The following is a 27,651-nucleotide window of genomic DNA, read 5'->3' on the forward strand; positions in this document are numbered from 1 at the left end:
TTACTTACGTATTCTATATCAACTATTATCCCAACTGTTTCTAATCTTGGCCTCGGAACACATCCTGTAAGCAGGCGGTGAATAGCATTGGTGAAATCGTGTCTGCCTGCCTGACGCACTTGCTTATTGGAATTTTATTGCTGACTTTATGAAGGACTACGGTAGCTGTTCAGTCGTTATAGATATCTTCCAATATTTTCACATAGCTCTTCTACACCCTGATTCCGCAATGGCTTTATGACAGCTGAGGTTTTCACTAAGTGAAATGCTTTTCGTAATCATGAAGGCCATATGTAAGTGTTGGTTACACTCGGCGTATTTCGCTATCATCTTAGTGATATACCAGTCCATACGCTCAAAACGACATCAAGATGTCTTCGAGGTTTTTATGCGTGGAATTAAGTTCCCCGCGACGATTTGAATAAGTGTCTGTGGTCTGGTCTTATATGCGACTGAATGTAAGGGATGCAAAACCTTCCTTTTTGCAGGTGAACAAGAAAATAGAATTCCAGCAGTCGGTCACGCCGGCTTGTTTGCCAGACAGTAGGGACATGAGTGTGACGGGCGAGTACATCGCCGCTGGTTGGGGCCTCACTAGAGAACGTGAGTACTTGCCGTCCGATTACTCAAGTGCTCGGGCATTGTGAACCATTTATGGCAGCCTGCGACTGCCTCAGCTTACAATACAAGTTGTTTCTGACTGAGTATTCCTTCCTAATTTAGCACTTCAAACATACTGAAAGCTGCCTGCAAAGGCGAAGAGAAAATTAGACTGCTGCAGTGGCCATAAAAATCTTTCTACCGGGCTGTTTACATCTTTCACGAAGTCGTGATAATAGGTATCCTCGCTGAGGCATCCGCTCAGAAGAGGAGGAGATTGCGGGCATTTATAGTCAGAATATTGTTACGAAGAAGACGAAGCTGGCAGTGGCGCGGGACGGAGTGCTCGCGCTAGGCCAGCGGCCATTAAATGATCTCTTATCCATCGTTCATCACGCCTCATTCTTCGGCTGGCCGCCACGTAACATTTGGTGTGAGGTGCTGGGGTCCCTTCATCGCCATCCTGGTCCCGGAGCTTCAGCGTCCTGCGCCTGCCGTGGACGTCGGCCATGAGTACCTGGTCCGTCCCGCACGGCCGTGCCCCAGCCCGCCCGACCTGAACCGACCTCGCCGCTCACCCCAGCCCCGTCCCCCGCCCGGACCACAAGACACGACGAACTGACGACGTTGCCGCGACCATAATGACCCGACTGGGCCAAAACCCTACCCACACATGAGGCAACGCCCCCCTGCCCCTGCCGTTCGGTGCGTCCAAGGACCTCGGCCGTGAGCTCCTGGCACCCTACGGCCCGGATGCCTTGTGATCGGGACTCATCAGCCTATCATCTCATCCACCGTGGCGGCCGGCACTTCATCACCTTGCCACTTCTTTTCTGCACTGGAAGCCATCGCTGAATCACACAACCCTTCGTCTATGTCTTCCTCACTTTACGATCGGGACGATCGCTCGGTGGCCCCGGGTAATGTTACGAAGAAGAAGAAGCTGGCAGTGGCGCGGGACGGGGCGCTCGCGCTGGGCCAGCGGCCATTAAATCATCTCTTATCCATCGTTCACCACGTCTCATTCGTCGGCCGGTCGCCACGTAACAATAACGACACAATCTTTATCAGAAAAAAGCAAGATTAGGATCATGGCAATAGTTCTAAATCGTTGCAAGAACTAGCATGCGGCAGTCTTTTTTGAGTATCTTGCAGATCTATCCTTGCCTTCCTTCACGTTTGATATATTGTTTTCTTTTTACACAGTTGATCACGAGTTCACATGACACCGAAACCATATTTTATGTTTTACATGTCACAGACTACACTTACGAAATGATATGTTCAGCAATGAGACCTGACGACGATTCGTGAGAACGAATCATGAGGTAGCTTTTTAGATATTTCAAGTTCATTACTTATTTTGAGTCAAATTGCTTAACTATCCACTACAATTCCCTTGATATTGACAATCTCAACTTTTTTCCGGAGGTTGATAACATATCTTTGATCCCGGATTTGTAGATTTTAAGTAAGGAATACAGTAACACGGTATCGGCTTTCCAATTTTCTGCGGTGGTTCTGATGGCGTTTAAACTGTGCTTTTCTTACCGGCACAAAGATATGCCCAAAAAGACATCTATTGCCGAATGACACCTGCTATCATTCTCCAAAGTGTAGCTGTCTCGAGCACTTACGATAGTGAAGACGAAGACAACCCTCCGACGATTGCTCTCCTCACTGCCACGTTAAACCACGCCCCAAGCGTCTTTTTTAAGGCGAAAGCTTTTAATCGCTCATCGCTGTCGACAGAAGGTTGTCAGCAGAAGGTTGTCAGAAGAGGTGTCACGCTTTCGCGTCAGACCAGGAAAAAAATCTTTGTGCACGATGGCATTCGAACCACCATCCTTCCGTACCGCAGCCGAGCATGTTAATGGCTACGCTACTTCCTGCCAACGCATATGCAGATTTTTTCTTTCTTCCCTGGTGTTTATGTACATGGTTTTGTACAGAAAGGATATATATACATGTGTGCGTGTATACATACACAAAAAAAAACTATTTACAGAGTACCTAGGTAGGCGCTACGTAGCATGCTCTCCTTGTCTAGGACGCAGGAGAGTGCAGAAAATCGTCGAATCAGACGGGTGCCTCCCAAACGCCCGTCTCCAGCATTGAAGATTCACAAAGAGTTCCGTACTTAATTAACATGTGAACCAGACATCGGTGTCGCAAGCAGCAATACCGCGCTTAAGGCTTTCGCCTCACTGCACTTTAGGTCAACAAAGTGCTCCTCTAATTTTTTTTTTCTAAGGGCAGAGTGAACTAATTATCGTAAGAAAATATCACATAATTTTGAAATCCATCGGGTTAGCCATACGTCCACCTGCCTAAAACTCGATAAATGAACTTGCTGCTTAGTAGCCTAGCGTAGCCATTATATGCAGAGGCTAATACCGCGGACCTAGATGGGAGATTGATCAAGACATGAAAGTTGCATTGTACTGCAAAACAATGAGAGTGGTCAGTGACAGGCAATCCTGAATCAACATCGCGTTCCACTCATGAAGTCAGATATATGTGGAATATGGTTATGCAGTATTTATGTTTCTTTTAATACGGACATAGTATACAATCTTAGGTACAAGCAGGAAGGGTAGTTTGCGCAGTAAAGAGAAATGCTAACAAAATTATGCTCAATGAAGAGAAATTCACAACATAAAGGGCATTTACAACATAGATTGTTTGCAGCGTTATAAAAATTCTGTACTTACGAGGACCGTCGAGGTGTAATGCAAGAACTTCAGAGTCGCTGTCGTCATAGAAGGCTCTTGAAAGAAGAGAGGAATCGGCAGCTCCATAAAAACTTGCGACTCATAAGGTGCTACGAGGCGTAGCACAATTCAGGTACTCAAGCGCTAGTAACTGGAGGTATTATCAGGCCTGGGAAGACAGTTTAAATCAGCAACAATTTCCTTCGTGCAAAATGCGGTGATGTTAAACCAGAGCAGGTTATGTTGCTGGACAAGTTGGTTTGACATCCTGAACATGTAGTGCTGACAGACGAGGGACGAAGGAGAGACGAGACACACATGGCACTGAACTAACAACTTTAATTTCGAACGAGGGCGATCCGTAGATTTTTATACAGCACCCAAGAAGCCAGTGATTGTAGGGCACATGCCCAAGTCAAGGCAAAGAACAATAAAACCAAAGGAAACAGGGTAAGCACGCAGGCGCATATTGACCCGCACAATACAGAAGCGAAAAATCCAAGAAGGATTCAGTCATTCTGGTCGGCCAGGTGCCAGGTACACCCCTGAGGACACAAACAGCAAAGAGTCGCAATGAAGGGGAAGGGGGAAAGACATATTACACACTTGGTAAAGACAGAAAAAAGAAGAATTCTACACGCACCGGCAGCCCTGTGCAATTTGGTGATGACAGATATAAAAAGATAAAAATGGTAGAATACAAAAGGCAACGACGCGAAATACATTAAAATCTCAGAAGACGGTGTGAAAACGTACATAAAGGGAATGAAGTGAAATGGTGGTGTAATGGGGAAAGAACTGATACCCTAAAAGTATTCGAAGAAAGCCAACCGAAAAAACACGGCTAGAAAAGATGCGATGCAAGCCAAAAATAACAAGGGCTAAAAGGTGGGGATGAAGGTAAAAATAAAATGACCTAAAAGAACGAAGATGGCTAAAGCTAAGAGAGGGATGAAAACTAGAAAAAAGATTACCAGTAGTGTCCCCAGAATGTTTAAAGTGAAGTGGCGAAAGGGCTGTGGTGTGAAAAGGAGCCGTGTAAGGAGCCAAGGCGCTAAAATTACAGTGACCGGGAAAGAAACGCTAACTCCTTTTCCAGGCTACAGGTTACTGAGGGCGTACTCATGCATACGTCTTGTTGCTTTTTGATGAAACCTGCTGCAATTATGGTCTGAGTTAGCTGGTTGCTGCTCTTTGCGAGAATATTTGTTTCCTTATACATCGGAGGGCGCCACTCACAAGGACAACAGTCACGAACGTGGACGGCTAAGTTGCATTGCGAACAGTTGGGGATAATAGCGGACGTAGATTACCTAAGTATTTGCGATTCGCTGATGACATTGCCTTGCCAATTGACTCAGATATGAACTGCAAAGCATTATCATTGAGTTAGGCTAAGAAGAAAGGTGGGTCTGAAAATTAGCAGGCAGAAAACCAAAGTAATGCTCAACAGTCTCGAAAGAGAAAAGCAGTTCACAATCGGCAGCGAAGTGATAAAATTGTTATATAAATACGTATAATTAGAGCAGGCAGTGACCTCTGATCCGGATCATGAGAGGCAAATAACTAGAAGAATAAGAATGGGGTGGAGCGCATATGGCAGGTTCTCTCAGATCATGAATGGTAGCTTATCAATATCCCTCAAGAGAAAAGTATACAACAGCTGTATCGTACCGGTACTCACCTATGGGGCAGAAACGTGCAGGGTAACAAAGACGGTTCAGCTTAAGTTGTGGACAGCGCAGCGAGCTATGAAAAGAAAAATGATAGGTGTAACATTAAGAGATCGGAAGCGGGCCGAATGGGTGAGGGAACAAACCCGGTTGAAAGAAATCCTAACAGAAATCAAGAGGAAGAAATGAGCTTGGGCTGGACATGTAATGCGAGGAGGAGGAGGAAAAAACTTTTATTAAGCAACCATTAAAAGGAAGCCAATGAGGGGTGAGGGTAGGGATGAAGGGGTTGCAGGAACAGGTGGGCCCTCGCGGTCGCGCTAGGTGGCCAGGAGCCCTGGCGACCTCTGTGGACCAGGTCACCATCCGGAGCTGAACCTCAGGCTTTGCAGCACGGCCTCCCATCTCTCCTGGTCGTCGAGTCTCAGAAAAGGGGTGAATGCACGAGACAATAGAGTTAAGGGTTAAGAAAAATGTCTGTCTTAATCCGTCTCCAAACGTCTTGCTCGGCCTTAATTAGTGAGTTATGGGAGGGGTGTAAACTAGTCAGGAACCCTGGTAGTGTAGCGTGATTTCATGGCACGTCATCATGCATTCCCTAGCACTGCGGAACGAGAGGAGGCCGTCCACCACCCGGTCGATGACTCCTGGGGCGTGATTGTGTGCAGCCGTATTCCCCAGGTGTCCACAATGCGCAGGAACCCAGATGAGTGGGATGAGCCGACTCGGTGGTACAACACTGTTCAGAACACGATGTGCTGGCGTGTGATCCCGTTGTTTGGCTGATTTATAATCCGAGAATACGCATTTTACACTTGTTTGAGTAATGGCCAGGGCTATAGCTGCTACTTCAGCCTCGAAGGTATGTTGAACGCGATTGAGAGTTAGAGCTGAGCAAGGATTATGATCGTGCTTAAGTACCGGGATGGCATAGGCTGAGGTGATAGAATATTCTGCAGCATCTACGTATGTGACTGATGGATCACAAGGATAGTGCTTATGTAGGCCTGTTGCCCGAGGTGTGCGACGATTCTTGCCATGCTCAGGGTGGGTATTTCTGGGCAGAGGTAGAATATAAAGATTTTTTGCAAGGCCTAGAGAAATGTTATGCTGATCCGAAATTTTGTCGTCGAGAGTGATTTTGAGTCTTTTCAGAAGATTCTGTCCAGCAGGTGTTCGAGATGGGCGATAGTATTACCCTGTGAGGTGGGCTTTAATTAGTTCTGCTAATGGTGTTATATACGCCTAGTTTGAGGAACTTGCTGGTGGGGGTAGAATTCGGGAGGTGAAGGGCAGCCTTATATATACCCCTGATCATTCTATCTATCTGCTCCTCCTCTGTCCGAGTGAGATACAGATAGCGGAGAGTATAAATGAGTGTGCTGATACAGAAGGCTTGAACGAGACGTCGCGTGTCTGCCTCCCTCACATCTCTGTGTTTATTATTAATTCTACGAATGATCGCAGTCGTATTCTATACAATGCGGTGGAATGATTTAATGGGGGTCGCATTGAAGCTGTAATTCGTGATGAGCATATCCAATACCCTAACGACGGGTTTAATTGCAATTGGAAGTCGAATGCAAGATAACCGCTGGCCCTTGATGTGCTCGGGGATCGGGACCAGGGTCTTCACCGCATTAGGGCGAAGCAGGCAGACTACGGAGGGAAGCCTTCGGGAGGAATAGCGAGCTTGAAGGTTTATTTTACATTTTGTACAGTAACACGTAGACCGAAGTCAGAAAATAGGGGAGGATCCTCTGGCACCCCACAGATTGCTCCTTAAATGCAGTTCACATTCCCCAGGCACCCAGCTAGGGAATCTGATCTCTGGTTGAGCGTCCAATGGGCTGCAAGCGTCTTCTTAGGCTCCGCACTCCCCACGTGGCCGCGCACACCGCACAGACACACACACACACACACGGGCAAGGAGGAACTTGTCGTTTCTCAGTCGCGAACTGTTTGACCAGGCCCAAAAGGTCGTTCGCTGCTGAGTGACGATCCTGATCGATGGGGACGCGAGCGCTGACCGCTCACACCGGTGACCTCTTCAGTTCGGTGGAAGGGACAAATCAGCCGTGTCGCCCATCCGCGGCGCCGTGCCCCGCCGTCGTCGCCACTGGGTCTCGTCGGTCAGTCCACGGGCAGTCCGGGAGAAACACCGCGCTCAGCGTTCCCGGAGAAGGGGATTAGACGCCTTTGTGTACGCCGACGCCGTCGCCAGTAGCTGCCCCACGCAGTGTCTCTTTTTTTTGTCTCCCCCGAACAGCAGCGCTTTCCGTCGCAGTAGCCTGATGACGCCGGACTGGCTCGCCTGTTTCCGCTGCCAGTCCCCAGGAGCGCAGTTCGGCACCAGAGCCGCATTCAGCATCGCCGGCGAAGGGGATTAGAGCTTTTGTCCACGCCAACGCCGCAGCCAGAAGCCGCCCCCAGGCCAGCTTTTCCTTGCGTCTTCTCCGAGAAACAGCAGCGCTTTTGGCCGCATACCTGATGGCGCCTGACGGTCTCGCCGTTCTCCGCTGTCTGGGCCTCCAATCATTACATCCTTAAGGGTAATGGAGTGGATTCCAAGAGAAGGCAAGCGTAGCAGGGGGCGGCAGAAAGTTAGGTGGGCGGACGAGAAGAATACGGTGGCCGCATATGGCAAAGGACAGGATAAATTGGAGAGACATGGGAGAGGCCTTTGCCCTGCAGTGGGCGTAGTCAGGCTGATGATGATGATCATGATGACAGTACCGATGGGTCCGAAACGAAATTTATTACACGATAAATGACGCAATAATCTGAGAAAAGCCTCCTCATGGGGTTATTAGAGTTTGGCAGATCATTAATGTAAATTAGTAACAATAGCGGCCACAGTACAGAGTCTTGAGGCACGCCTGTGGTGACGGAGCATGGCCAAGAATGAGAGTTATTTGCAGTGACTTCAGTTCTGTCACGCAATAAACCCTCGATCCATGAAATAATATTTGGGTCGATGTTAAGTTTGCTGAGCTTAAAACAAAGTTGGTCATTAGCAAGATCGAATGCTTTCTCAAAATCTAAAAATATGCAGTCAGTGAAAAGTCCCTTATCCAGTACGTCAAAAAGCTCATGGCTGAAGGTAGTGCGTTGCGTCTCACCAAAAAAATGATTGGCGAAAGCCATGCTGATGAGAAAAAAAAAGAATGACGTTCAAAGAATTTAACCTTATTAGAATATGTGACATGATCAAACATTTTACATAGGACATTTGCTAACAATATAGTTCCGTAATTAGGGGCACAATGAGCATCACTAAACTTGAATATTGGTACCACCTTACCTACATTGCAGTCTCCGGGCAGCTGTCCTGAATCCAGAGTTCGTGAAAGCAGTGCACATATATAGAGGAATAAGCACTTGCATTCTTTAAAAATATCGAATTGATGAATTCGATTTTGGAGGAAGAAGAAACTTTTAAGTTAGTAATTAGACTTTGTGTACCGAGGCTGTCAAGAAGAATTGGGTCCATTAATGGATTTTGCGCCGAGTGAGGACAGGATGGGAAAGAGACGATTGCACTAAAAAAAAAAACATTAGAAAAGGCGTCATTGAAAACCTGAGGACACTGCGGTGGAGGGATCATTGCGCCGCTGCTGTCGTTTGTAGTGATTGCTTTGTGGCTAAGACCAGTGATGGTGTTGCGAAATTTTTTCGTGTTGTCAACAATGACGGAAGAATGCTGTGGAAAAAACTTCCTTGGCATTTTTTATTGCTCTCCGATAATCAGAAGGAATGACACGAGATGAATCCCAGTGATAAGAACAAGCGCGGTTTTTGGCTCTGGGATAAAGCCATCTTTTTTCTAATTAAAGACGTTATAAGAAGGCAGTGAACAATGCAGAACGATGCTTGCGTGATATGACGCGTAAATTTACGTATTTTTGCAAGAGAAGCTAAACTTTTTTTAAAAAAAAAGGCGTCAGTTCATTTCCACAGTACGGTTAAAAAAGTTCGGCATGTACTCATCTATAAAAGTTTCGTTTTCTGCATTTATCGACGAAATATCTGCCTTCAAGTAACCTCTGATATATTTGGGATTAGGTCGCTAATTCCTTTTACTTCGAACTGAATGAAGGATTGGCCACTGAGGACCGGCAGAAATGTCAACGAGTGAACAAGCTCAGGAAACGTAGCTAGGACAAGACCAATAATATTAGCGGAAGTAGATGTGGTACGGTTTGGATGGTTAATGAGCTGAGAGAAGTTTAAGTCTGCACACAAATTTATGTTGCCAGTCGTGTCAGATGACGAATCCAGAGTTGAGAAAAAAGCACCGGGCAAGTTTATTTTTGGCATGCAGAAATCGCCAAGTGAAAAATTGGTAGTGGCGTCATGCCTGTCGCAGTTCGTGCACAATGCACTGGGAGCACCACGACAGCGGTGTAGGCAAGCGCGTTATATAGCCCTCCATCCGCATGGGTAGTAACTGTGGTAAACACGCGGCTGCAAGTAGCGTCATGCGAGGAAGCCGAGCGCGCGCCGATGCACACTCGGTAAACACGCGCACAGCGCGCGAACGACGGCGAAGGTCGACCGCGTGCGCCTCTCCAGTGACGCCACGCGGCAAACTCGCGCATGCGCAGATGTGGCTAAAATCGATCACGGCGCACGCCAGACCCGGTGTTGACTAGCCTAGTGAAGATTTTCGCTTTAAAAATTGGCGAAGAAGGAAATCTAAGCGAAATTCGGTTTATCTCATCATGAACCTCGATCATGAGCCTCGGGCGATAGCATGCGCAGAATATTGTATCTCGGTTGTTAGTGCGTACACAGGTGCATAAGATTTCTAGAGAAGAAAGTGGCACATGCGAAAAATGCAGATGGTCTGCGACCGCTATCAAAATACCTCCTCCTGTTTTGTCGCCCCGGTCATATCGATATTTAGAGAAATTCTTTCTGCAGTTTAGTATCTCCTCAACTGATATTTTAGAATTCAGCCAGGTTCCCGTGAGGGCCACAATGTCTGCACTGCACGTGTCGACCAGAGTGCACAAATCATCACGCTTATTACCAACGCTACGAATATTAGAGAACAAAACACATATGTCATTTATCAGCTCGAGACCTCGAGAAGATTGCTACGTAGGCGGATGATCGGCTGGCAGGGCATTATTGTCAGGGCTGTGTGATGATGCTTCCTTATTTATGTAATATTCACAGATGCTGTTTGATGCCGCAATGTAAACGTAGCGCTTATTCTTTATGAACAACTTTTTGTGTCGAGTATCGTATATTGCACCACTTGCCTGAGCAAATTCGAATAGTTTTTTAAGTGAGTCGCGTGGTGAAACGCATAAATCGACCGTAAGTTTTCCCCAGAATTTTTCATTTTGCTTGTATCAGTAAAAATAGCTTTTCGGATCTGAAAGATAGTAAACTTGACTATGACAGGTCGGCATATATGAGAGAAAAATTTACCCAGCCGATGCGCGGGAGCTAGCATCACTGGTTAATTGAAGGCAGAAAGAAGCTTTTCACGCCCAAGTTTTTCAGATTCACCCCATGATTTGTTTTCCTTGTCAGTTAGGCCGTAAAAATCAAGATCAGATTATTCCGTCGTGACCTGTCTTCGAGGTTGTCCAGTCGTCTATGGATGACTTCTGCTTCATTCTGCATAGCCTCAGACACTTCCCTAGTAATGTCAATGGCATCGGGGGTTTACCACGCAGCTACGTTTTCTTCGACGGCAACAAGCCTATCGTTCATACTGGTCGTCTGACGCTCAAGGTTAATGTGTTTGACGGACTTCAATGAGCTGGGTGAGTATTACTGGACTGGCTAGCATCCTCTTTAGGTGGCCCGGGGTTCAGTGCAGTAACGCCACCTAAGAGCAATAATTTCCGCACGTATACGCATTCACATACTACGCACAGGAACACGCTTGGGCATGGTAAAAGCAGCAGGTTGACGTTGCCTGATCGTTTACAGTGGAAAGAAGGACATGGACTAACATGCACCAGGAAACACAGGGAAATTGGACGGGTGTGCATTGCTGCTGCTCTTCCGTGGCCAGTGAGGGCGCTCGGCAATTGCCAGTGCTTAAATTGGCGCGATCTACTTTATGACTTTAACGATGGTCAGGGCCAGAAGAAGTTTGTTTTCAGGCTCAGAAGCATACAAAGCACGTCTTAATAAGTTATGAAATTCACCTCAGACACGTGCCGCTCAGCGTGGATGGGTCCTAGACTGAAAAAAAAACAGCGTTGAAGTAACTGTTGAAGTCCTGAGCAATGGCATCTTCAATGACTTATTATTTTATCCGCAACTACTACTTCAGACAGAAGCCGCCGTGGTGGCTCAGTGGTTATGGAGCTCGAGTGCTGATACGAAAGACGAGGGTTAGATCCAGCTGTGGCGGTCGAATTCTGATGGAGGCGATATTCTAGAGCGCCATGTGCTGTGCGATGGCAGTGCACGTTAAAGGACCGTAAGCTGCCGAAATTTCCAGGGCACTTCCCTACGGTCTCCATCATTGCCTGTGTCGCTTTGGGACGTTAAACCCCCTAAACCATTAACTGCTTCAGATACGGTCTTCTTTGTAGATCTCAACTATCCTCAGAACATGCTCGATTCTGTTAAAATCTGTCTGCTTTCGACTGCTTAAACCGTACTACCGGTGAACAGGTGTGACACCGTTGGATTCTAGAAGACCAGCTCGATCTTCGACTCATTTGGCAGAGAAGTGTTATACACTCAATAAAACAAGTTCCGGGGCTAGTCGGTGATGCATTTTATTTTCTTGAAATTTAAACAGCGCCACATTTCTAGACGAATGCACAGGAAGACATAACAGGGCGGGCGCTGACACAGTTGAAGTCAGCACCCGTCCCGTCATGTCTTTCTATGTATTCGTCTAAAAATATAGCGCTATTGAAGCTTCAAATAATAAACTTTTATCCGCTATTGTTTGCAATTAATTTTATATTTATAACACAGGTCAGGTCGCGCAAGGCCACCTAACATCATGACTTCTGTAATGAGGTACTGCTACCTGCATTTTATTGAAAAATAGAAACAGAATCAACTTTACTTGATTTTACACCTCCTACATACTGCGAACATATAGATGGTAGAATAATGACCAAATAAAACAGGAAATGAGAAAGCAAGCCGCAAGACAATAGCAATATTTCTGTTATTTTCTTAGTAACTGTTCCGAAAATCGTACACGGAGAAGGGCGAAATATCATCTAACAAGAAATGATAAAATATTGATCTCTATGGTTTTACTTCCGTTGGGTTCCATTAGTTGCTCAGTCTAGTTTATAAGCTTCATTTTTTCGCTCAAGCGAGCACAGTTGTTTTCAACAGAGAATCATTCATTCCTTCATTCATTCATTGCTTCATTGATTCACCTTTATTGTGCATTTTTTCATTTTCTGACAACACGGCCGAAGAAACAGATTGTGCCTCTGCAAAAAAAAGTGCTCGTGATCGCTTACATTCTGCACAAGCGCACCTTCCAGTATTCATTATTTAAAGACAAAATTTACTTCTATGGACGTAACCTACTCTGTTTTCTTTGTAAGCAGGTGTACTTAATATACTACATAACAGTAATTAGTGAAACGATTGGGTGGCAGCGATCAAAATTAGGTTTATAACAGGTACAATCTGAAGGTAGTGCTCGCCTGCGCACCGACATCCAGCCTTGATGATCAAACCGTTGAAAGTTTCTATGAAGACGTGGAATCGGAAATGAACAAAGCAAAAAATTCAGGGGGGCACTTTGTTGACCTAAAGTGCGCTGAGGCGAAAGCCTTAAAGGTGCACTGAAGAGGATTCTGGACTTGTCTTTTTGCCGCGGGAACTCGATCTACACGTTCCTAGCATTCTTATAAACTGCAACTTACTGCCCTGTATGGCCGATTTCCCTAATTAAATTGAATTAACGTCCGGCTCCCGTTTTTTTTTTTTAATTCTGCCTCGTACGATGGGCGGAGTCGACCAACGCGTGAAGTTGCTTTCAGCCAGCTCCTTGGAGGCTTTGCTTTCGCTTTATTTTGTTTTTTAGGTTTCGATGAATAAACAATTTCATTCGCAGATAATATAGCCGCAAAATAAGCCCGCAGAACTAAAAATACGCGCGGACTATTTGCTACTACGGACTACTACGTATTACTCCACCGATGGCAGAGCGGCAAGCCGCCACGGGACTGGGTGAAAGGCACTCCACGCGTTGGTCTACTCCGCCCACCGTACGAGGCAGAATTCGAAAAAAAGGGTGGGAGCCGGTCGTTAATTCGATTTAATTTGGGAAATCGGCCATACAGGGCAATAAGTCGCAGTTTCTAAGAATGCTAGGAACGTGTAGATCGAGTTCCCGAAGCAAAAAGACAAGTTCAGATTCTTCTTCAGTGCACCTTTAAGCGCGGTGTTGCTGCTTGTGTAATTGATGTGTGGTTATAAGATGTTAATTAAGAGCACAATTGTTGGTGAATCTTATATACTGGAAACACTGGAGGGCGATCCGCTGATTCGACGCATTTCTGCAAACACTCTCCAGCCAGAACTGCAGCTTGGGCTTGTTGGTGATCCATCTCGAAGTAACAGCGCAAAACACATAGACAGGACACATAGAACAAGAAGACACCACGAGCGCTGACTTACAACAAGTTTATTTCGAGGTAAACATTGCCTGATATACTGTCTAAACACAGCTCGTGACACAGATACGTCACTTCTGCCGCCGGTGTCATCACTTCCCCGCAGAGTCATCGTGCGTCCAACAGCTCCAGTTCTTTTGTTGTCAAAAGTACAGATGGCTTGCTGATGCAGTCGTCTCCAAGTTTCATTATCTCGGCTGCCTCAATTATCTCGCGAACGAGCTGGTCGGTGTGCTTTTCTCCAGCGTCCTAGACAACGAGAACAACATATGCGTTGGCAGCAAGTAGCGTAGCCATTAGCACGCTCGGCTGCGGAACGGAAGGATGGTGGTTCGAATCCCATCGTGCACAAATATTTTTTTCTGGTCTGCCTTGAAAAGCGTGACACCTCTTCTGACAACCTTATGCGGACAACCTTCTGTCGACAACGATGAAGCATTAGAGGCTTTGGCCTTAAAATCACTGTACACTGTACTGATGGGCGACATCAGTGCGAAAGTAGGGAAGAATCACGCTGGAGACCAGGCGATAGGCCGCTATGGCATACATGGCTGACGAGCGCAAAAAAGACGAAGACGAAGAGAAGAAGACGACAACACCTCAATGGTCAAGCAGGCATTCCAGAATCAGGGCGTAAAAGAGACTCATGTGCAAATACTAGAAGATGTCTGTAACGACTGCAGGGCTACCATAGTCCTCTGTAAAGTCAGCAATAAAATTCCAATAAGGAAAGATGCCATGCAGACAGACGCGACCTAGGCAATGCTAACCATCGCCTGTTTACAGGAGGTATTCTAAGGCCTCAGTTGTGAAAAATTGGACATAAGAGTTTGTGGCGAATACCTAAATATTCTGAGATTCGCTTATGGCACTGTCTTGCTTAGGTCCCTCAGGAGATGAACTGCAAAGCATGAGTTAGAGGGCAGAGCAGAACGGTGCGTCTTAAAATTAACATGTTGAAAACCAAAGTAATGTTCAACAGTCCAGCAAGGGAACAGCAGTTCACACTCTCTAGCGAAGTGCTGGAAGAGGTAAGTGAATACGTCTACTTTGTGTAGGTAGTGGCAGGTGATCCGGATCACGAGAGGTATATAACTAGAGGACTAAAAATGGGTTGGAGCGCATATGGCAGGTTTTCTCAGATCATGAATGGCAGTCTGCCATTATCCGTCAAGGAAAAGTATACAATATCTGTATCTTACCGGCACTCACGAATGGGGCAGAAACAAAGGCTAACGAAAAGGATTCGGATTAAGTTAAGGACAACGCAGTGAGCTATGGAAAGAAAAATAATAGGTATAACGCTAGGAGATCGGAAATTCGTGGAGTGGGTAAGAGAAGGAACGCGGGTTAATGACGCCCTAGTCGAAATCAAGAGGAAAGAATGGGCTTGGGCAGAGCAAGTAATGTGAACACAAGAAAATCGCTGGTCTTTAAGGGTGCCGGAGTGGATTCCAGGAGAAGGCAAGCGTAGCAGGGGGCGGCAGAAAGGCGGGCGGATGAGATTAAGAGGCTTGCAAAGATATGGTGGCCGCAGCTGGCAAAGAACAGGCTTAATTGGAGAGACATGGGCGAGGTCTCTGCCCCGCAGTGGGCTTAGTCAGGCTGATGATGATAATGATGAACTAGTGTGCTGTGTCAACACAGGCTTCTGACCTTACGTCATACTCCAAAAGAGGCCACCACTGATTTCAATCTTTTTCGGGCGACTCTCACTGCACCTTAGACTCTGGAAATTTTGAGTAGGGATTCGTGGTACACTGGTTACCACGAAACAAGAAAGCGAAAGAAGGGTCGATTACAGAGTCAACACGCGCTTTCTCTCCAGTCGTTCATTCATGTGCTTTTTCTTCGCTTAAAGTAGAACGGCATGCTCTTTTTTTCCAGATGGGAAACTTCCCAAAGCGCTGAGGGCGGTTCGCCTTACTCGAATGCCAGACGGCGAATGTGAAAAGATACTCAAGCAGTCAGCACAGCAAACAATCGACAGCGCTACCATCCTCTGCGCCCGCCACGGTGAAAAAGGCTTCTGTGCGGTAAGTTTCGGAATGGGGAATGCATAGTACAGGCCACGGGAACAGGAGGCTGGCGTGAAATAAAGAATAAATGAATGCAAACATGTTTATACGAGATTTCCAGCGGACTGCACTGAAGAGGAGAGATTTTGTATATATTGTCACGTGCTGATCGTGACCATGGCGTTGTATAAGTACAGCGCCGATACCGATACCACTTGCATCAGTGTGCACTTCAATTGGTGCAGATGGGCAGAAGTGGCGTAGGATCGGGCCCGAGGTCAAAAGAAATTTCAGATGTCGGAAAGGTGCGTCACATTGCTGGTCCAATTGAACGGTGCACCTTTATGCAGCAAATACGTGAGTGGGTAAGCGATGTCCGCAAACCTAGCCATAAAGCGTCGAAAGTACGAGCAGAGCCCTAAAAAACTCTGCAGCTCTTTCACTGATTGAGGCACCGTAAAACTTTTGACAGCTTCAATTTTCTTTGGATCTGGTCGAACACCTTTATCAACTAAATGACCAAGAACAATTGTTTCACGGTTCCCAAAATGACATTTCTTGGAATTGAGGATAAGGCCAGCTCGTTCCATGCAATCAAGCACAATATCCAGGCGGCTGTTGTGCTCACTAAACGTTTTGCCAAAAATTACAACGTCGTCCAAATAACATAAACAAATTTGCCACTTAAGACCACGCAGGATTGTATCCATGAACCGCTCGAATGTTGCAGGTGCATTACATAATCCCAAAGGCATAACGTTAAACTCGTAAAGTCCGTCTGGTGTTATGAATGCCGTTTTTTCCCTATCTGCAGCGTGCATGGGGATTTGCCAGTAGCCGGATCTCAAATCAATAGAAGAAAAGTATGAAGCGGAGTGGAGACAATCAATTGCGTCATCTATACGTGGAAGCGGGTAGACGTCCTTCTTCGTGGCCGTATTTAAGCGACGGTAGTCAACACAGAACCTCCATGAGCCATCTTTTTTCTTAACAAGGATAACTAGAGCTGCCCAAGGACTGGAAGACTCTCGAATTATGCCTCGCTTTAGCATCTCTTGAACTTGGTCCTCTATTAACTTACGTTCAATGGCTGAGGCTCGATAGGGCTTCTGGCGTATAGGAGGTGCGGAGCCGGTGTTGATCGTGTGATGAATACGACTGGTAGGCGGTGGTGTAGAATCATCTTTGGCAAAGTCGAACACGAACACGTGCTTCAGAAGGAGTTCCACTAGAGTGCGACGCTCGGTTGGGGGAAGCGCCTGATTAATCATAGCCTTAACTTGGGTCTCCATATCTCTTTTCACGTGCTGCTCACTGACAGAGTTGGTTAACGTCGCGACGGAACCTGACACACCTTCCTCGAAACGGGCGAGTTTGAGGCCCCGGGGCAACACAGCTGGCTCTTCAGAGTGGTTCACTGTCCACAGCTCGGTACGGCCTCTCACCACGGGAACGACGCAACGAGGCACGACGATACTCTTCTTAGAGCAGGCGAGTGTCGTAGGCTCTACCACAGCTTCAAAAGATTCGTACTGATTGTGAATAGAGGAAACCCGCACGAATGCTGCGGAGAAAGCTGGTACAATAGTGTCTTCTTCCACCGCAAATGCTCCAAAATCTGGTGTCGAGTTATCCACAAGAGCTGAAAGTAGTGAAGAATTCAAAGCAATTTCTCTCGTACGACAGTCTAAAGTTGCACCACACTCTTGCAGAAAATCAATCCCAAGAATCACATCATGCGTTGACCGTGGTAGCACTGCGAATTCTGTTCTAAACGTTAGACCACCAATAACAACACCCGAAGCACACACATCAAGTGGAACCAAACGTTCACCACCGACACCACGGAATAACGCTGCAGGGTCAACACTAAACATCACTTTCCTACATAAACGGTTCTTAAACCTCAAACTGATAACGGATACGGTAGCACCAGTGTCCACAAGAGCCATTGTTTTCACACCATAAATAAACACTTCCAGTTTGTTCTTCAACATAAACACGGGCAGAGGTATATTGGACGTCATCGACTCGCCGGCGGCCTCACCTCCATCGGCCGCGCCTCCTAGTTTCCCGGAGGCGGAGGGGATGCACGACGTCGAGGAGAAGGTGACCGCTGTTGGCGCTGAGGTGGCGGCGTCACACTGCGGTCAGATGCAGGTGATGAACTCCGCAAATTGCTCGGACGGTACGGGTCCCAAGCGGATGTTGGGGGTCGCTGCTGCGCGGTGTGCAGTTGTCCGTAATTAGGCGCCGGGGGTTGGCAGTCTTGAGAAGTCGGGAAACGACGGCGGCAATATCTAGCGATATGCCCTGCAATGCCACACCGGTAGCACAAAGGTTGAGAGCGCCAGCGACCGCCATAAAAGTCCTGGCGAACAAAGTCGCGACGTTGGCTGGAGCCAGGATATCGCTGCTGACGAACCACGTCTTCTGGGTAGGTGGGCCTCCTTTCCATCGGCTGGTGGCCATAACGTTGGGCAATGTTCCGATCGTCCATGGGCAAAGTGCCGTTAGGTTGAGCCCACGGAGTCGACAGGGCGGCAACATCTTCCTCCGGTGCAGAACTGTGCCGCAGATATTCTGTGCGGCAGAAGGTGTCCCGGGATCTGGACAATTCGTCGCGCACAATCTGTCGAATCATATCAGCCATAGAATTTGGAGGACAGGCTTCAACACTGGCTATAGAGGTGACATTGGCCAATATTCCGAATTCAGGGGTGATTCGACGCAGCTCAAGAGCTTCAAATGTTCTGCAATGTTTTATAACGTCAGCGGTGGTGCTCAGGCTCTCTTTACTAATCAGGAAATTGTAAACATCTTCCGCAATTCCTTTTATAAGGTGGCCGACTTTGTCTTCTTCAAGCATACCGGAGTTAACTAGCTTGCATAATTTTAAGATGGCTTCGATGTATGCCGTGCAAGTTTCTCCGGGTACTTGCGCGCGGTGAAGCAATGTCTGTTCCGCACGCTTCTTCTTTGCCGATTCATCCCTAAACTTTTTCTTTATCTCGGTCGTAAAGGTAGCCCATGAACTCAGTGTATCCTCATGATTGTCGAACCAGTCAAGGGCATTGTCGGCAAGGAAAAACACCACGTTAGCCAGTTTAGTACCAGCGTTCCAGCGATTGCATTTGCTCACCCGCTCGTAGTGTTTCAGCCACTCGTCAACGTCCTCTTCAGGTTTTCCAAAAAATGTGCGGGGCTCTCGATAATGTGGCCAGTTGTTCGCAGTGGATATCCCGGGTTGCTCGGCATTGTCGTCTCCAGGCATGTCCAATGGCAGTGGTGGGAAGCCTGCGAGTCTACGGCTCCTTCGGTAGATGGAATGCTCCGTGGTCGATACCCGGCACCTCTCACCAAACTGTTACGTGCTTAGCACGCACGGGGGTTTATTCACAGAGGAGATCGGTCGGAGCAGGATGGAAGCAGGAAGCCTACCAGCGTCCTTCAGCTCTTTCTCTTCCTTTCTCCCTGCTGGTCAGTCGTGGTAGCATATGCCAGCCGTTCATTGAGTAAGAGCGAAAGAAATTACACGGTTATTGAGCAAGAATGTCTCGCCGTTGTTTTCGCTGTACAGCGCTTCCGCTCCTATCTGTACGGGAATGCTTTCACCGTCGTGACCGACCACCACTCGCTTTGCTGGCTAGTGAGTCTTCGTGACCCCTGTGGCCGGCTTGCTCGATGGGTTTTGCGCCTACAAGAATTTCACTGTGGTGCATAAAAGCGGCCGTAAACACTCAGATGCCGATTTTCTTTCCCGTTTGCCGCTTCAAACGACTGATGACGACGCAGACAACTTTGATGAATACTTGGCGTCACTTTCACAAGCCTTCCCCGATCTTCAAGTTTTCCGAACTGAGCAACGCAAAGACCAAACATTAACCTCTTTGTTTGATGCCGCTCAAGATTCTGTAAAGAATACTTTTTGCATTCGCGACGGTTTGCTTTATAAGAAGAATTTCGCTTCTGGAGGAGCACGTATGCTTCTTGTCGTACCCGAAAACCTACGCATCACAGTTCTTGAAATGATGCACGACGACGCCACGTCTGGGCACTTGGGAGTGACACGCACACTCCACCGCACACAATAACGATTTTACTGGCCTAACATGCGTTCAACCATCCAGCACTATGTAGCCAGCTGTGTGCAATGCCAGCGCTTTAAGCTGCCGACTTCAAGTCCACCGGACAAACTGCGGCCAATCACACCTCAAACAGCCTCGTTTGAGCAAGTTGGCATTGACCTCCTTGGACCTTTCCCACGGTCCTCTAAAGGAAATCGATGGATTATTGTGTGCGTAGACCACTTAACCCGTTATTGTGAGACAGCCGCGATACCAGCTGCTACTGCGTCGGTTGCGTGGAGGCGACTCCAAACGAACACCTTTCCCAACCCAGCGATATATGCCCGCATATACCCTGAGGTCTAATCCCTTCCTGTCAACTATGTGGCCAACATGCCACTATATCCCACATACTCTGGGCTTGCCCTCGGGACTCCCCTCCTCGAGGCTTGCAGCTCTCGAATACAGACCAGTGGGAGGCCGCATTTCTCAGTTCCGACTCGGACACACAAGTATCTAACTTCCTACTTCGATTCGTCATTCTTCGGCACGGCCCTCCTGCAGTTCTTATTAGCGACCGTGGACGCCAATTTACAGCGGACGTTGTTGAAGAACTTCTCCGCCTCAGCAGCTGCAGTTTTCGCCACTCCACGCCATATCATCCCCAAACGAACGGTGTGGTAGAACGCACTAATCGGACGCTCACCACCATGCTTGCTATGTACGCCGCTGCAGGTCATAAGGACTGGGATGGCGTCCTCCCGTTCATTACTCATGCATACAACACAGCGCAACATGAGACAACTGGCTACAGCCCCTTTTACCTGCTCTATGCTCGCTCGCCTCGCTGCGGCCTTGACACCATTCTACCGTTTTTCATCCACGACGAACCTTCTCTTGCGACCACACTCTGCAGAGCTGAAGAAGCTCGCCAGATTGCCCGCGTTCGAATTTTATCTTCGCAAGAGCGTTCCAAGAACCGCTACGACGTCCAACACCAAGAAGTTTCTTATGTTCCTGGTGATATTGTGTGGTTGTGGAACCCTCTACGTAAGCGTGGTCTGTGTCAGAAACTGCTATCCCACTACACTGGACCGTTTGTTGTGTTGGAGTGCATACGTGACGTTAATTACGTTATATCACGACTAACTGCTAGTGGTCGACGGTCACGCCAGTCTCAGGTGGTGCATGTAGCCCGCCTCAAGCGATTCCATCCCAGACGGTCTATTTAACTCGCCCGACGGGCTTCGTCTGCAAGGAGGGAAATGTCACGTGCTTCCACAGAACCTCGACGGAAGAAGCAGAAGATGGACTGACCAGCAGGGAGAAAGGAAGAGAAAGAGCTGAAGGACGCTGGTAAGCTTCCTGCTTCCATCCTGCTCCGACCGATCCCCTCTGTGATTACACCCCCGTGCGTGCTAAGCACGTAACAATATAAATATGAATAAAGTATATTTTCTTATTTTCATTTATTAGTTCGCCAGAGTTTATAATGTTGGCTTATCGCCTGCGCGTGATTAAAGTCCTCAACCATAAAACGATGAACGGTGAATTCTTATTCAAGAGCTCCGGACCCCGGTGAAAGAAAAAGACCTCTCTCCGAGAGCTGTCGGAGCTATCGAAAGACGGATGCTATGCCTTTTCGTGGCGCCAATATGTTATTTATGGATAGTGTCAGCCCTGTATAGCGCTTTTCCTGAATTAGAAAAAAATAATAATAAAAGTTATTAACAAGTAGCACATCCTACTGTGAATATTTGTAATAATAATAATCCAGACTCTTAACAACACTTGGGAGTACAGGAAAAATATTTGCAGCTGTAACAGAATAAAAAGATTACATCGCAGGTATACAACGCTGGATGCACTTGGAAATGAAAGAAACTCATTGGCTGAAGAAAAAACAAGAGTGTGTGCGATGCTTGTAAATTTCTCGACAGCCGTGCATTGCACAGCAGTGTCAGGTAGAGAATTCCATGCATTAATCGCTCCTGGAAAAAAAAAACTATATTTTAGCCAAACAGTGCGAAAAGATGGGCTGGAATAAGCATGGAATGATAACGCCGTGATGTCTCGTTAAAAACTAATTTCAGAAAATTGCGATCAGTCGATATGAATTTGATTATGAATAACTTGGTACAAGTATTTTGGCCTACCAAGCTTTCTACGTTACTCTAACGTATGAAGACCGGCCACGTTGTGAACGGACATAGTAAGGTAAGGTACGACAATAAGGACGGAAACCTGGGCGAGTTGGTGGGGATCCCTACTTTTAACTGCGCAAGAAAACAGGTCCGCATCTATCTAAGGTGCGATGTCGGCATTTCTTAAATATCAACCTGGCAACAAAACCTTGTCAATCTTCGAGCAATAATTTTTGTGTATGGGTCCCACATACGCTTCGCGTATGCTATGATTGGTCTGAACAATGTTTCATATACTACAGATTTTAAGCATGAAATGCTTTTAGCGCCCTTTGTCGACAGAGTGGTGACGTCACGCCGAGACCGAGAGCCAACATCCGGGCACTGCATTCCACTCATCCGGGCACTGAATTCCACACATCCGGGCACTGAAACGAGAGCATCCGGGCACCGTACGAGATTTAACGAGACTCTCTAAGAGAGAGGGCCGCACTTCCGCGCCGTCCCAAAGGATGGCGCGGCGGTTCCACACTCACGCATGTAAAAGACCGGCCGCTGAGCCTTCAGCTGGGCAGATGTATACACGCTCGCGGAATATTCCAACGCGCTGCATATACATTCTTGTCAGGCCTGCATCTCGTCGTGTCCGCGTACATTTCTGCATCGTCCTGCATTTCAATGCCGCCACAGTCACAGCTGCTTAAAGGGTGAGTCTACTGAATTTTATCGACCATATTTTCTTTGCGGCAACCGATAGCTCTTTACTCAAATTACCGTTTAGCCAACTGTGGTGCCAAGGAGTGCGGTAGAACATCATAAATTGAATTTATTAATGTGGGAACACATCTGTATGAAATGGTAGTCTCATCTGGCAACCATCTGGATTTGGGACGCGCGGCGACAAACATAGCGGCGCCCGTCGAAGCCGGACCTCTCGCTTCGGACTGAATTCTCGTTGTTGCTGCCTTTTTCAGTGCGTTCACTGGCCATAAATGGGGCGCCTGTCTTTCGCTTCGTCTCATCTCGCCTATAAGAAGACATATAAGAGATAAATTTGCTTTATTTTAATAATTAGAGTGACGATTCTGCCGCTCTTAGGCTTAAGTGGAGGGTCGGCTTGTTTACAGCAATGGTTCCCGTCCTGACGACCAGATGGCGCCACTATAGGCTGAGTATATTTTTGCGTCTCTGCTAGCATACGCTGAACTAAAAGTGGGAATGTGCCTGCGTTTTGCGTACGTGTAACTATAAATAATCATGACAGAAGCCAACAGCCACAGAAACCAAGGGGCTGAGGGGATTTTTTTTAAGTTATTTATTTTGTTGTGTTGATCAATTTAGAATATTACTGAATATGTTATCGTTTAAAGATAACTGATTAGAAAAGCAGAAGAAAAAACAACCACCTGCCGCCGGTGGGATCCGAACCCACGCGCGGAATATTCATGTAATTTACAGAAAAAGGGAGCGGTACGCCTTCTACAGTTTACTAGAACAAAACGTGCATTTCTCTGACGTTGGGGCATACAAATGATACGTAGTATATTCACTTATGCTTGTACAAAAAAAGACTACCACTTTCTTGAATAAAATGAACGTTTGGGGTCGCCACCATGCTTTTTTACGCGACTTTTAACGCCGAAATAAAATATAAATTCCTGCCTAAACCGGGCGCAGACCCCTCGTTATTGATGTTATAGGGTGCCAACTACCAGAATATGCCATTATTTATACACTCATCTCGGTGAGTAGACTGACCCTTTAAGCCGAGAAATGGATCCTGATGAAAGAAGAGGTAGGAAGCGTCTTGCGGGAAGCGATCGCTTTGCGAGTGATACGCCACAGCAGAAGACTGCTCGCCCCTGCCGACAACGCCATGATTATGCGGCCGCTCCCGAAAGCGACAAGGCCGCCACGGTTCGCGGCTGCCTACCTAAGCCCGCACCATTGCAGGCGATCGCTTCGGCGCAACAAGAAGAGTGTGGTGTGGTGTGTTGAACACTGGACCCATTTCATGATTTTGACTGGTGCCATCTACAATCAATGTGTTATGCCTGTAAACATTTCATGCTTACTCTACTCTCGGTTACGGGAGAGGCAGAGATTTTTATTCAAGGGTTGTATGGTATATGTTTCGCCTAAAGCTCCAGAGTACTTTTCCAGCTTTCCAGCACACAAAATCTATTCGAGTGTTCCAACAAAGATCCTGGGTAAACATGAGACTTATGGTGCATTTTCTTTTGGATTACTTAATTTTCTATGTTTTAGGAAAAATTCAATCTACTTTATTCCTTAGTTATTCTCATTAAAAGTGCCATCTTCAGGTTTAAGACCATTTGCCATTCATCGCCTCATTTTTTTACGTTTTGCGAATTTTAGTTTAGTTTTACCTTGTCGATTTGTGTTTTTTATACGGTTATAAACTATACTGTCATCTGCAAAAAAACCTTATTGGTACATCAATGTTTTCAGAAAGCCCATTAATAAATATAAGAAATAACGGGGGCCCAGAACGCTTCCCTGGCGTACGCCTAAGGCAATGCATGAAATGGTAGATTTGCTTTCTCCCATCTGAACATACTGCTCACGGCCATGTAAATATAAGATGAATCAATTTATGATGGGCTCGCACCTAAATGTTCTTAAATCCATAAACATAATATCAGTCTGGACACATAAATTAATTGTATTGGAAAGGTCATGTTCTAATTCAATCAGCAGAGAAATTGTCGATAAACTTTCCGAAAACCGTGCTGAACACTGCATAATAAATAACACTTCTGGAGGTAATATTGCAGGTATTTTTATACTAAGTGATCTAGTATATTCGAACATGTAATTATGAGTTATATGAGATGGTAATTAGCTACGCCTGTTTACTGTCATTCTTAAATATCCGGATAACTTTTCCTAGCTTCTGCACTGCAGGAAACGAAAAATTACTGACTGAAAACTTAAATGTAAGTGTAAGGTATTTTGAGTTTAATTTTGTGTATGGGTAAAGAAATTCATTTGGGATACCCTCTATACCTGGGCTCTTTTATCTTAACGTTAAGTAGGAGGTCAAGCACCCCTTGTTCGGCGATTACTACATTATTGATGGCTGGCCGATCCTCAGGAAACGTGGAATTCGGAGCGAGACCATCATCGCTAGTGTAGACTACAGAAAAATGTGCGGTATAGGCTGCTGAAATATCCCCACTCTGTTGTCGCCGAAATTTATTCGCATTTTCTTATTTTTCTGCAAAGTTACTTCTGAGTATCTGTTTCACACATATTCCTTACACGTACTGTCCCTTTGAATAAGCCATCATCGTTTAGATTCCTTTGATTTGAAATGCCTGTAGCTTCCAAATATTTAACATCTGGGGCCACCCCACGCCAGCAACTGAACATCAAGCAGCAGACGAGCAGCAGCCATGTTCCTCTTACCCGTCAAGTCTGCGTCAGCTGGTGATCCGTCGTTGTTTCTCGATCAGAATAAAGATCTACGCATTCTGGTTTAATTGCCAAACAGCTGCACAGCAGTTCATGGTGGAAAATGGCGCTGTTTTCACCTGGAAGTACTCCAGGAAGCGTGTAGCACAAACAAATTTGTACACACTGAAAACGCAGGTGGTATTTTTTTAGTTCATTTCTCCCACATTATTCGCTGACAAGTTGAGATGAGAGGCCCGCATACGAACGTGGCATTTACTCCAGTGCACATAGTTTAAAAGTGGACAGTTCAGCAATGGATCTAAAGGAAAATAGGGAAGGTTATTGTAAGAGTGGCGAACAGTGGAGCGGAGGTTAGGGAACACAAACAGTTTAATGATATCCTGCTTGACATCAAGCTGAGGAAGCAAATATGAGAGCAGTGGTAATGCGAGGATAAGCACAGCGATTGCCATTTAGTATAGTACTCTGGGTTGCGAGAAAGAGTAAGTTCACCGGGGCGCGGCAGAGATTTGAATGGGAATAAGAAATAAGAGCAGACTAAAGGAGCTAAAACAGTAAAGCAAAAACAAGCAATGCAAATGTGTCATTGACTCAAGTAGAAGTGAGGCTTATTGCGGCATCCTTTTGCTAATTCCAGTCACTAAGCCCGGTAAAGACGACTCTCGCTTCTGGGACTGCTTCACCATTTTACGCGCAACACTACTGCGGCTGGGAAGTAGCGTCAGAATAGGACGGCAGCCCCGTCGCGGTGGCTCAGTGATCATGGCGACGGCATGATGACCCGAAGGACCCCGATTCGATCCCGGCCAGGGCGGTTGCATTTCGACGGATCCGAGAGGTCCGGAGACGGTGCGATGTCAGTGCACATTAAAGAGCGCCAGGTGGTCAAAATTTCTGGAGCCCTTCACTGCGACATCCCTCATAGCCTGAGCTGCTTTGGGACGTTAAACCCCAATAACACAAACCAAAATAGGACGAAAAAAGTGTCGAGAGAACAAGAGACACGGGAATGCGGAACCTAAGAGATCTTTAACTTCTGAATGCAAAAAACCTCGCCTGAAAACTATTTAAACCATTGGCTGCTAAATTATGACCTCTTCTCATATACAGGTAATAAAAATCTTCCTGGCGATAGCGGTTCGGCTGTTTCAGAAATCAACTCGTTGGAACTAATCCTAAATTATTCGCACAATTACTTCTTTTTTTACGGACATTAATCAATAAGCGCTGAATAAAACGTAAACTCCTGCACGCTAAGAGAAAAAAACTTTGTCTTATCATGAGAAACGCTCTCAGGGAAATTTCATAATTCATGTTTACGTCCTGTTGTGTTCGTGTCTCCTTTGTATTTGTTGTTTTCGCGCCGTCCGAACTACTTTCAAGACATGTTTAAGCGTTCATGCCCTTCAGAAAAGTATGTGTATGAAGGGCTTTTAAATGACCCTCGCACTGCAAATGTGAATGGTATGCCCAGTGCAGCCCCTTATTATTAAATGCGAAGTTGAATGAAATCAGTGAATTGCGCTTCCAGTACAGTTTTCCTTAGCTGAATGGTATAATAACTGAGTATTGGTGGTTTTGCTGTCTCCAGCTCTTCCGTTAAGTAATTAATACTCCTGCATCTAAACTTCGCGCAGGGCGACTCCGGCGGTCCTCTCGTCGGTTTCAGGAGTGACTTACGCTGGGAGGTTGTCGGCATCGTCTCTTTCAACTTCGGCTGTGAGCACGCCTGGGGACCCAGCGTCTTCACGCGAGTTTCATACTTCATGCCCTGGATAAAACGGCAGCTTGCGAACACCAGTAATTGGCGAAAATTGCACGGCTGAGCTTTATGGGTTTTAATTGATGATAGCAGCTGCTGAGTCTCAGCAGTTCCTAGAATGCTCAGAGAAAGTGTGATCGTTGTGGCAAGCGCATAGGCACAGTAAGGTGATTAAAAGTTAATAAACATTATTCACTTATCGGCAAGTGTGTTATCTTCGTCTCTGAGACTACAGCTGCATGTCTCAATACGCTTAGTAGCTGCGCCTCAGGGTCGGCTCTATCTGACTGAGTCAAAAACTGCTTATTAAAATGCGTATGTCTTTAGCAGCTGTACGGGGCATTTCTTCTGTGCGGTTGATTTTCGGCCGCCTTAAATATAACGCTTCTGTAGCAGCAGAGTCGGTTTATTTATTCCTTATTTTCATTTTAGCTAGTCCGACTGGAAGCCAGTACAAGCACCTGCAGGAATGGATTGAAAAACCGAAAGGAGTTATAAGCAGATTAAGTGAACAACAATAACCGCTATACAATGCAAAAAGGCAAGCAACAAAAACACCTGATGTCCGAACTAGCAGTTCAATTTTCTCAGCGAATGCACCG

General features: G+C 46.5%; 1 protein-coding gene across 1 annotated transcript in view; it reads left to right on the top strand.

Annotated features, from left to right (window-relative positions):
• The window catches only part of LOC149326824 (trypsin-1-like), a 54,791-nt gene extending 27,678 nt beyond the window's left edge, over positions 1-27,113 (top strand). Inside the window, exons 4-6 of the mRNA XM_089564689.1 lie at positions 489-603; positions 15,505-15,653; positions 26,925-27,113. Of these exons, the coding sequence (XP_089420815.1) occupies positions 489-603; positions 15,505-15,653; positions 26,925-27,113 (453 nt within the window). The remainder of the gene's footprint in view (positions 1-488; positions 604-15,504; positions 15,654-26,924) is intronic.
• Positions 27,114-27,651: the final 538 nt, after the last annotated feature.

This window comes from Amblyomma mixtum, chromosome 10 (genome assembly GCF_055824585.1).
Source record: "Amblyomma mixtum isolate Tamu chromosome 10, ASM5582458v1, whole genome shotgun sequence".
Taxonomy (NCBI): Eukaryota; Metazoa; Arthropoda; class Arachnida; order Ixodida; family Ixodidae; genus Amblyomma; species Amblyomma mixtum.